Here is a 12,012-nt window from a genome sequence, read left to right on the forward strand (position 1 = left end):
GTCTGCAAACAAACACTTATGATTACGTTTTTCGGAAACTAAATGCTTTGCTGAGCTGCCACATCAAACATGGCAACCACTCCACAAACGATCATTGCTTTCAGTGGGATCACTGCAGCAGCGGCCCAAATGGTAGCACGATTCTGACCTATCTCTCCTAGATTTCTAAACATGGCAGGGAGTACTCCATCAGGAGGGTGATGGCGTAGTGCCACCATACAGTCAAAAAGTTGTAAGAGATTTCAATAAAAATTAAAAACCCATTTAAATAATAATCCAGATAAGTGAATTTTAGGCCTAACTAAATGCTGCATTTTCAACATGCATGTTCCTTTCTAAACTCCACATGACCCGCATTTGCTTGACTTGCTCGATTCGCTAACTTTAACAAATTCCAACCTCCTTTTGCTCAGCAGAAATTTGACTTTTGCATGACTTCTCATGACGTAAACTTCCTATGCTAACAAATATGTGATACTTTCCTATTCATTAGTAACTGCTTGACCTGCCTTGAAGTCCCAAGACTTCCTAAACGAATCTTAAAATGTGTTTCTTTATGAATAGTCCCCTACTGTGAAGATGTGTAAGAAAGGAGATGAGTTAATGTGTTCATGCCTAAAACATACATAAATGTCTTTTCTTTCAGAATCCCAGGTGCATGGGAAAAAATGAAACGATTTGTTGTGGTTGAAATTTCTAAAAGTGTGTTGTGTGTTTTAGACTATTCTTTGTTAAAACTCACCATCCAACCACGGGAACTGTTCCAGTCTCATGATGTTCTCACTTATCAGATGTTCCTGCATATAGCTAAATAATTGTTAAACTTTTGTATCATTATCCTGTGTATAAAGCTTGAACCAGGGAAAGAACTGTTTATTATTATATTCAGAGGACATAGATTTAGATTCCCTTCAGAGAGGATTAAACATGATGTACACAACTGTGAATCCTCAGACCATTCTCTATCTCTCTTGCCTCAGAGGCTGTTACTTTTTCTCTTTATGAGTTCTGATAGCTTTAGTGACTAGATGCTTGTTCCTTTTTGCTATTTTATATTTTATCCTCGCTGACTCAGATGAATTGTTCAGCCTTGACTGCTTTTTATTAGAAAACGTCTTAAAAGCAGTTTGATCTAAATGCTTTTTCTGTTTTAGGAATATAGAAAGGGATCAGATCCATGGGACACATCTTATGCTATGTTCTGTAACTTATGCTCAATTGATCTTAATAAAAAACGATTTGAGAACTAATGATAAATAAAAGTTTCAAAATGTCAATACAACTGTCATTATTGACTCCTGTTAGAAATGGGGTCTCTAGTTGGCAAAGGTATACACCCTTGGTCAAGTAGGGAGCACAATCCTAGTCAGGGTAAGTCATACACAATCCAAATTATCCTGTGCCCACCCTCTGGTACCTTGTGCTCACTGTAATGGAGATCATTCTCCCAGAATATGTGGTGATCGCCAGAGGCTTCACCTGTTGCCTGGGCTGCGGCCTGTCACCTCAAACCCTCAAGAGTAGGGCACTCATTCGGCGCTTTGCAGAACTCCTCCCTGGTTGGCCCACCCTCAACTTGCCAGCCAGCAAGCTCAGGCAGGTTACCCAGGGCGGTTATGTCCTCCTCAATTGGCTCAGGGGCCTTCTCCTCTGGGAGCTCGTCAACCACTGCGGTAACATCTGGAACCGGTTTCCCGCGCCCCTTTCCCTTCCTCTTTGCAGCTGTCTGGGCCATGGTTCCAGGCTCAAGACACCCTTGACTCCCTTCCCGGGCACCCATGGACCATGAGGTCATGCAGACCCATTCAGGCAAACCTAACATCTCCAGGTGAGACCTGAGCTCCACCTCCTTCCAGGTAGTATGCTCAAGGTCATTGCCTAACAGACAATCTACAGGCATGACAGGACTCAAAGCTATGTTTAGAGCACCAGAGGACCCCCCCAACTCAAAGGGAACGAGAGCCACCAGTAGGTGACTCTCACAATTGTCAGCAACAATGACCTGGTGGAATGTATTGGGGATGACCTGCTCTGCTGACACCAGCTGACCCTTGACAGTAGTCATGCTGGCTCCTGTGTCATGAAGATCCTCCACCCTTTGCCTATGAATGGTGACCCACTGCCTATACTTGGAAGTATTGGTAGACATGTGGGCTATTGGCACCATTTCCTCATCTCCCAGGGACACTAGGGCTACATCTATCTGTTCCCCAAAACTATCTGGAGCTCCCTCCTCCCGAGCACTACACTAGCCAACCCAGGGTTATGCCCTCCAGTGGGGGGCTGTGCCCACATGGGACACTTGGAGTCACCCTTGTAGTGACCAAACTTGGTGCACTCTAAGCATTTGGGTACAAACTTCCCCTTCTTTTTATCAAAGAACCCTGGCCTGGTGAGAGGATTTGAGTAAACTGGCAAGCACAAAAACAAAATTGCATAAAAAGAGAAAAAATCAAGTTGGCCTTCAACTGTGGGTAGGCAGTGTACACGTAGCTATTGTATGTTACTGCACAAGTACAAGTCCTATCCTCACCGCTGATCACCAATGTTAGAAATGGGGTCTCTAGTTGGCAGAGGTATACACCCTTGTCCAAGTAGGGACCACAATCAAAGTCAGGGTAAGTCACACACAGTCCAAATTATCCTGTGCCCACCCTCTGGTATCTTGGCACTGAGCAGTCAGGCTTACCATAGAATGCAATGTATAAAGTATTTGTGCAATAAATCATGCAATAACACAGTGAGAACACCACAGAAAGACACCACACAGGTTTAGAATAATATAAGATATTTATCTGATTAAATGCAGGTCAAAGGAATCAAGATTTGATAAGTACACTTTTGAAATGATAAAAAGAGTCTTTAGTTCTTAAAAGCAACAATGGTCTCTTGCAAGCATAAAGTACCTGGTGTGCGTCAAAATTACACGCACGAAGACAGGAGAGGAGGAGAAGCGTGGAAAACGAAGGGTGTGTGTCAGATTTCTGGGCGCACGCAGATGATGCATCCATTCCTCTCAATGCGGCAAGGGCTTTGTATGGAATTCCGAAACAGGCTTGAATCCTTTTTTTGATACGGGGTCTTTTGATGCCCAGGAATGAAGCGGCAGAAATCCTGGTCCTGCTGGATGAAGTCACAGCTGCGTCAATCCAGTGGGTGAAGATTCTGTTGCATGGCTGGCACTGCATCAATTCCTCTAGCAGGAAGTCGGGCTGTGTCATTCTGGCTCAGCAATACATCGGTTTGGGGGGATCTGTGTCAAAGTTCCAGTAGCAACGCAGGTGCTGTGTCAATCTCCAATCGGGGAGCCGGGCTCCATCATTCCAGTTTGGAGATGCAGTGATTTTCTCACCTCTGGGCAGGCTGTGCATTGATTCCGGCAGGCTGTGTATCAATGTTTGCCGCACAAGGGGTTTCTTTGCAAAGACGAAGTCTTTTTGGCCCTGAGACTTCAGGAAACAGGAGGCAAGCTCAATCCAAGCCCTTGGAGAGCACTTCTCAGCAGAGCCAGAGGCCAGAAAGGCAGCAGGGCAACAGCAAGCCAGAAGTCCAGAAGTCCTTTACAGCAAAGCAGACCCCGTGAGTCCTTTGGGCAGCCAGGCAGCTTCTCTTGGCAGGTTTCAGGTTCTGGTGCAGAATGTCTTCCCAAGAAGTGTCTGAGTTGGTAGGGTCAGGGACCCAGTTTATGTCCCAAATGTGCCTTTGAAGTGGGAAGACTTCAAAGAGTGGCTTAGAAGTGCACAAGGTCCCCTTTCAGTACAATCCTGTCTTCCAGGGTCCCAGTAGGGGGTTTGGCAGTCCATTTTGTGAGGGCAGGCCACTGTCATTTGAACTGTAAGTGTCAGGCCCTCCACCCTTCCAGCCCAGGAAGACCCATTCAGTATGCAGATGTGTGCAGCTGTGACTGAGCATCCTGTGTCTGTCTGGGTGAAATGCACAAGGGAGCTGTAAACCAGCCCAGCCCAGGCATGGATTGGAGACAGGCTGTAAGGCACAGAAGGATTTGAAGTGGCATTATTAAAATAGTAACATTAAATCCAACCTCGCCAGTCAGCAGGATTTTGTATTACCATTCTGGTCATACTAAATATGAACGGTTTACCCCTTTCTAATCAGAATCTACCACTCAAACAGTTTTTGAGGGTAGCCCTAATGTTAGCCTATGAAAGGAGCAGGCTTCACAGCAAATGAAAATGAATATAGGAGTTTTCCACTACCAGGACATAGAAAACACACAGATATAGGATCTGCCTTTTACCTACACAGCACCCTGCCCTCTGGGTTACCTAGGGCCTACCTTAGGGGTGACTTATATGTAGAAAAAGGGGGGTTTAAGGCTTGGCAAATATTTTTTAAATGCCAAGTCGAAGTGGCAGTGAAACTGGACACACAGGCCTTGCAATGGCAGGACTGAGGAATGTTAAGGGGCTACTTGCGTGGGTGGCAAACCAGTGCTGCAGGCCCACTAGTAGCATTCCATCTAAAGGCACTGGGTACATGTAGTGCACTTTACTAGGGACTTACAAATAGATCAAATATGCTAATTGGATGTTACCATGTTTTAGGGAGAGAGAGCATATGCACTTTAGGACTTATTAGCAGTGGTAAAGTGCACGGAGTCCTAAAGCCAGGAAAAACTGTGTCAAAAAAAGGGATGGGAGGCAGGTAAAAGTTAGGGGTGACAACCCTAGGGCTGTCAGGTCTAACAACTCCTGAGAATAAAATGTGACTAATGTGAAGTATATTGAAGTTTGATATGCAGTTTTTGATTTCCCTGCTCATTACCAAGGTTCCCAAATTAAGAGTCCTAAAAGCTGCTGAAGTTTTTTTAAATTGCAAGACGCCACGCTCCAGTAACTCACAGCACTTTTCGAACCTATCTCTACTACATCTCTAAACATGGCGAGTGGTACTCCATCAGGGCGGCAAAGGCCACTGCCACCATAGATTCAACAGGCCACCCGTCGGCTCTAAATGATCCCCACCTTGCAAAGTGTTTTCAGTTTTCATTACATTTGTTGCTTGTGTTCACTTAGACAAACTGCTATTTTATTTTTCCTTTATCCTCATAAATAAGTCTGCAAATACATTATAATTCATAGACCCAATTCCTCCTGTCAAGGCAGCATAGTTTTTTAACTTGATCTTTCTTTCTCTACATGGTTGTTTCATCAGACAACTTCTAATAATGCAGGCTCGGTGGTGTTCACGTCTCTACCTTCTCACCCTCCCAGCGCTCCTCAGTGTTGTGGTAGGTGTCTTAGGATGGCCTTGGTGATGCTTTGGATGTCACCTCACACTACTATTCAGTGCTGCACCTCTCCGTGATGGTGGTTGCTTTTGCCTTTGTCAGCGCCAGAGGCTTTTAAATTCCTCCACCACTGGCAAAACCAATAGTGGGGTCCGGCAATGTTAAAAGTACAAAGAACAATTAAAACATTGGCGCAGATTTAGGAGGTGCTTGTGCCCTTCTAACGCCACATTAGCATAATTTTATTTACACTATTGTGGTGTTAGAAGGCCAAAATGGCTGCGCCATGTTTACAAAGTGGTGCAATGCATGTGCCAGGCATAATGTATGCAAAGGGGGCATTCCCCTGTTTGGGGGCAAAAGAATGGTGCACGGAAATTTAAGAGATTTCCTTGTGCCATTTTTTACTGCACTTTTAATGCCTGCCTGTGTTTAATGGGCCTCTGGATGCTTTGCAGGATTAGCGTCAACATTTTTTACGCCAGACTAGTTTCAGAAATTATGACGCTAGTACTCCTGACTACCGCCATGGTGTACCATATTTTAAATACAGCACACACATGGTGGCGTTAGGGGGGCGCTAGAAAAGTGGCACTGCACTTTTCATAAATCTGCCCCATTGTTTTCTATTCTAACTAGATAGCATAGCGTTGCATGACTCATATGCATTGCATCATCAATTAAGCAATATGTGATAATGCACTGCTTGTTGTGCCAGCCAAACGTGCCCAGCCTGAAAGTACAGAAAACAATATTTTGGTCTTTGATTTGATATACTTTTAACATTGCTAGTCTGGCATTGGCAAAGACCATTGTGTCGCTGTCTCAACACTGACAGCTTTGAGTGCGAATGCCTTTTCCAGTGCTTGTTCCTTTTTGCAAGCTGTGCATTGACCATCCGTATTTGATCTGGCTTCACTGCTATTTCTTTGCCACTTGCACTGCGCCGGTGAATGAATAATGAATATTCTTTAAAACGATGTCGGAAATCGTAATCTAAGCACATCCCAATGCTTAAGCTTGGCCCCAAACTTTGAGTAGAATATTTCACTATAAACACCATTTGACCTATTTTCTTTTTGATTTTGGTAGACATTCAAATTTCACTTATTCTGTTGGTCATTTTGGTTGCTGCATTTTCAATATTTTATCACGATACCAGCGGCTTTAATCTTATTACAAATTATTAATTCTTGTGCATCATATTCATCAACCTCTGAAACAATTTATTTGATGCATGTGAAGTGCAAAAAAAAAGTGCCTTGAGAACTGTATGATGGAAACTGGTATTAAGTGGGCTAATATTGTTTGCAAAAACGTTGCCCCACAGTGTATATTTTCCATCATTAACTCCTTTTTCTAAATTATATTGAGGGTACTAAGCTTCTATCAGACAATATTTAAGCCACAATAATCTGGAACAACACCTTGGTGCTCTCCAGATAATCTGCAACAACACCTTGGTGCTCTCCATATGAAGAAGATCATGGAATTCATAGAAAGTCATGAGCTGTTTTGCCCATGTCTAATCTTTGAATGTGAGCTCTTAAACTAGCCATAAATATATGAGCATATTTCAGGTTGCCATAGAGCACATAGATGTTCCATTTACCTAAGGTTAATTCTGCTATATGAAACAGTTTTAAAAAAGGCGAGATGAAACAACTGTAAAAGTAAAGTTGTATTGTTTTTTTTAGTTTCACACTTAAGTCTATTCTACTGCTTTCACTGGGTGGGGTAAATTTCAGTATAGCATTTTATTCAATTTCCATGTCAATTGCCATCAGTTTCTGAATTTTAGAAGACTCTTAGGCCCTCATTATGAGGGGCATGTTAAAACTGTCGCTATCGGGCCCATCTACATTTCAGGCCACTAGTGATGAATACCATAATGGCTAATAAATAAAACAATGCTCTCTGGATTAGTAAAAATCATAAAAATTCCTGACCAAAGAAAATCCGAGGTGTTCTAAAGATTAACATGATACCAAAGAGACATAGGGGGTCATTAAAACCTTGGCACCAAGGTTGGACCGCCAGGCGGCCGCCAATGCAGCCGCACTCCCGCCGCGGCCATAATGAGATCCCTGCTGAGACGGCGTGCGGAAACCTGGTTTCCGCCCGCCGGCCCAGCGGGGATCTCGCCCGCAATACAGGAGCTGGCTCCAAATGGAGCCAGCGGTGTTGCGGCTGTGCGACAGGTGCAGTTGCACCCGTCGTGCTTTTCACTGTCTGCACAGCAGACAGTGAAAAGCTGCACGGGGCCGTGGCAGAGGGCCCCTGCACTGCCCATGCCAGTGGCCTTACCAGGGGCCCCTGCACTCCCCTTTCCGCCAGCCTTTTCATGGCGGTTCTTACCGCCATGAAAAGGCTGGCGGGAGGGGGACTCGTAATCCTGCAGCAGCGCTGCCCTGGAGGATGACTCCCACCGGGACAAAATTGCACCGCTGCGGTCGTAATCCCCCCTGGAAGCACCGCCAGCCTGCTGGCGTTGCTTCCTCCAAAACAGCTGCCAGGGTTGTAATGACCCCCATAGTGATGTATACACTTCACCTTTCACCCCTGCAGTATCTGGCTCAGGGTCTACCCACGAACTTCGAGGCAAACACATCAATCTCTTTCTTCAGGACCTATTCAAAGGCAACATAAAACAGTCATAGATATGAGGAGCAATTGACTCGCCACATAAATGGGTGACTATTGACAAGGAATAGAAAGAAAAAACACTTGTGAACTTTTGATGTACACAGTACTCAATTTGTAAGTGCAGGTGCTAAAAGTTTTGTCTGAAGTCTGCAGGCAGCGCTATCAAAGGTCAGGGTGCCAAATGCCAAAGCTTCATAGCCTTTATTCCACCTCATGCCCCCTTAATCCACCATTAGACATTTCCTGCCCTCACCTCACTCTTGCAGGTTCTTTTGATCCTTGCTTTCTCCCTTTGCCGCTATTTTTCATCTTTCTTTTTTTCTTTCTCCCCCCGTTGTGTTTTTCTCTTTCTTGCTTTGTATCAAAGTCTGTTGAGAATAAATAACTGCTAGTCTCCAAAAATGAGTGCTGGTGGGCCCCCACATGCAACCACTGGCTCAAATTAAGTACTGGATGTAAGTGTCACACAAGGAAGGCAACAGTAGGCTAACATTGTTTCAGTGTCCTCAATGAATAGCACCTGGATCCACCCAAATATTTTCGAACCCCCTACTCACATTTCATTCTACTCTAATAACACCTGCATTAAAGGAAGTCGCTGAAACTCTTGGTGACAAGGTATATGGTATGGATTTTTGTTGTCACAAGTATATTGACCAAGATTAAAAAAAAGAAATTGAATAGTTTTCCTTCTCTATATACTTTGCAAAATCGCTTTATTAGGAAACTAAGGTAATGTGAAAATGTAAACATACCTGTACACCGTGTATTCATTGGGTGGAAGTGACAAAGGGTCTGACCCATTTTTCTTCCCAAAGTTTCCAGTCCATAGCACTGTGTCGTTGTAGATGACGATGGCTGAGATAGATGGTAGACCCGGTGTGCTGATCTTGTGCCGCAGGAGTAAATCTACCTATAGTACAGAACACAATCATGCTGTGGTGGCAAGTTACAATTTTCAACTATATTGAACACTTAGGGACAAGTCTAAAGTTAAATATAATATCCGCAATAATATTATCAAAAAGTGTCTATTTTACGTTCGTGCAAGTATAATATCATGGCCAAATATCACAATATAATTTTGGAGAGTATTTGAAATGTGTACCAAGCCATCAGCGCTGTTTCAGAATTATCAGCTTGCCATGCCAATGGAACCCCTACAATCAGGTTCGATTTGGCGTCTGCAAACAAACAGAATGCTAAATTATCTGACAATGTGGAAGATGCAGAAAATAAATGGGTAACTGTCAATAATGGGGTTGTTTTCAACTCAGTTCCCGGGTTCGAAATGCTTCACGAAAACAGCACAATTGAAGTCTCCGTTGACACTTATGTTCCTTGGAGTAGAAAAATCTAGAAGCCAACCATGTTGACAGATGCTCTTCTGCAATTTTATGTTATTTATGACCCCACAAGTTCTCTTCTCGTGCTCTGCTGATCCATTGGGTAAATAGAACAGATGAAAAGAGGGCAACACCATTACCCTGAGCATCTTTTCTTTGTATACCAAAAAAGAAAAAGAAAAGTACCTGCCATCCTATTACCGTGCCCATCCACCCACAAATTTAACTTCTCCTTCTCTGTCTAAATGCAAAAACAAAACTACAAAGGGGCATATTATACCAACGTCCTGGGATACAATGGACATTTGCATCCTTTTTTGTACTCCGATGTACTTCAGTATTACAGAGGAGGCTGCAGCCACTTGTGCAGCTCCTTGTATAATACCAATCATGCCCTGGGGCATTTTGTGCCAGAAATTTGTCAAAAGTGCATTCTTTCATTTGCTTGAGGGTTTGGACCCATGCAATTCAGAAACGGTCTTGCACCTGTAGCACAGGGCCAAGAAGTGCAAAAGAAGCACCTGATTGCAGAAGGTAAAATATGCTAATGAAAGGCATAGCAATTATGCAGTACATAGAAAGAGGCACAAATGTAGTGTTTCCCATTTTTAGGTCGAGCGCGCAAGCGCTTTGACCTGTTGTAAGTATTGTGGGCTTTTAACCACTCCCACCTCACGCCTATCACTTTCAGTCATGTGTGCCCTTGCCTTCAATGTCATTGGTAATTTCTTTACGTTTGTCCCGCCTTGGGGATGTTTTGTTACTGCCATGCAGACTAACCCTGTTACATGGATAATTGCACGATTGTTGCTATACTTCAGTGTGGGTGAACTATTTTATCTTTTGCCTTCCTCCTTTGTGCTCCATGGCAGTCATGGCCCTCACTGCGCCCACAGCGCCAACAGTGCAAACTCCATTGGCAGTATTGAAGCGCTGGTCACATTGTTCACACTGTTCCCTAATCAGAGTAATTACTTTAGGCTCTCCCCTTCACACTCCATAGCTTGCAGCACACTCAGAGGAAACAAAGAGAAATAAAGATATTTCTCTTTGCTGCACTTCACCTCTCTCTGGAAGGCATAGCATTTTGACACATTTCCAGGTTTGCCACTCTAGATAAATCTAGGAATAAGTCCAAAATCCTTGGGTGGATGTGTGGGAACATCCACACTCTAACCATGTAACGCATTCCCAGGGCAGAGCAATGCAAGGCCAAAAGTTGTGCTGCCATGCCTTACTCCAGATTTACCAAGCAACAGAGGACCAAGCAAGGTGGCCTTGTGATGCCTGGTAAACCTGATTTACGGCTTGCATTGCACATGCGGCACCATGCGTGATGCAAGGGCAATGTAAACCAATTATAAATCTGGTCCTGAATCCTAAAAAATTTAGGTACTTGACAATTCAGTAAGCACACAGTTGCATCTAATTTCTGTGATTCCAGTACTAAAGACAATACTAATTACAATGATTGCTAGGATATTCCTGAGTTCAATAGGTCCCTGAGAATTGGTTTGACCACTACCGCCTAACATCAGAAAGGCATATATATGTCATAAACTTATTTCAATATGAATATAAAACTGCTCAATTAGTGAGTATTGAATATTAATGTGTTCAGTGGGAAAGGACATTTACCTTCCTCAACCCACTGTGACAGATGTGTGTAGTTAGATTTGTGTGTCCTTAAAAGAGAAGACATGCACAAAGTAAGAGCTTTACAAACAATGGAAAGACAGTTGATACCTAATAGACGATAGGCCGGCCATATTTAGTGAAGCATGAAATGTCTTCTTAAACTGATGAGTGGCCGGAGCGTGATTTATCATAGACTTCTTTTTCTAGATAAAACATTTCACATATATTTCAACATGATGCATTTTTGGATTCCTGGCCTTCAAGAGTTTGCAATTATTTAGATTCGATAGAAGAGGCATTTTAAATAAATATGACATTACTGTTCAAATATTGATAAGGACGATATGAAATGTTTTGTGGTTCAGAATATTAAAGAGAAACAGCACTAACTATTTTTGCGTTTTGTAAATTAACTGGCAAAAGTAGGATGGCAAAATAAATATCCAATCCAGCACAACAAAATAATTATTTAATTCTTCAGACATTATTCATTGCTAAAAGAATCTGATTATACAAATTAAATCTTAAGGAATAATATTTTGAATGTGGAGAATGACAAATGTATTTTTGGAAATACCTTGAAAGTAGAATACATAATTTATGTTCCAAAACAATTCAATGAAATGCGTTTCTGTCCGTTTTTTGTTTTTCTAGTTAGTCTGTGGTATTGAAATATGAACAAATATGAATTAAAATGAAAATACATGGTTGAAAAAATGCTCGTCTGTTTAAAGCCATGATGTTTCAAGAACTCATATTTACACAGGACAGGACTGAGTGCCGAAGTTCATCGTGATGTAATTTCTGATGTCATCTTTGAAATCATGTGTGAAGTCACGAGCACCGCATTAGCGGGAGTTATGGTTGCAGACATAACTGTTAATTTTCAGTGCTTTTTAGTTTTTTGATCATAGCATAACTTCACTTTAATTGAAATGCCTAATGGAATTGTGATGATTGTTTTCCTGATAGTGCTAAATTACTGATCTTCATGCTTAGCTTTAATGTAAGTGATGTCAGCGAATGTGTGTTTTATTTTAACATATTCCTTTGGATTTGGCTATATCATTTTCCTCAAAGCTGAGCTGGTGTACCCTTTGACCAAGACCAGATCAGCAAGTGCTAAGCACA

The 12,012-nt window shown here is 42.6% G+C and overlaps 1 protein-coding gene across 4 annotated transcripts in view; it reads right to left on the bottom strand.

Moving 5' to 3' along the window:
• The window catches only part of LACTBL1 (lactamase beta like 1), a 694,216-nt gene that overhangs the window by 130,512 nt on the left and 551,692 nt on the right, over positions 1 to 12,012 (bottom strand). For all 4 annotated transcript variants that reach the window (XM_069240319.1, XM_069240318.1, XM_069240321.1 and 1 more), the window contains one exon: positions 8,653 to 8,810. In XM_069240319.1, coding sequence (XP_069096420.1) covers positions 8,653 to 8,810 — 158 coding nt within the window. The remainder of the gene's footprint in view (positions 1 to 8,652; positions 8,811 to 12,012) is intronic.

This window comes from Pleurodeles waltl, chromosome 6 (genome assembly GCF_031143425.1).
Source record: "Pleurodeles waltl isolate 20211129_DDA chromosome 6, aPleWal1.hap1.20221129, whole genome shotgun sequence".
Taxonomy (NCBI): domain Eukaryota; kingdom Metazoa; phylum Chordata; class Amphibia; order Caudata; family Salamandridae; genus Pleurodeles; species Pleurodeles waltl.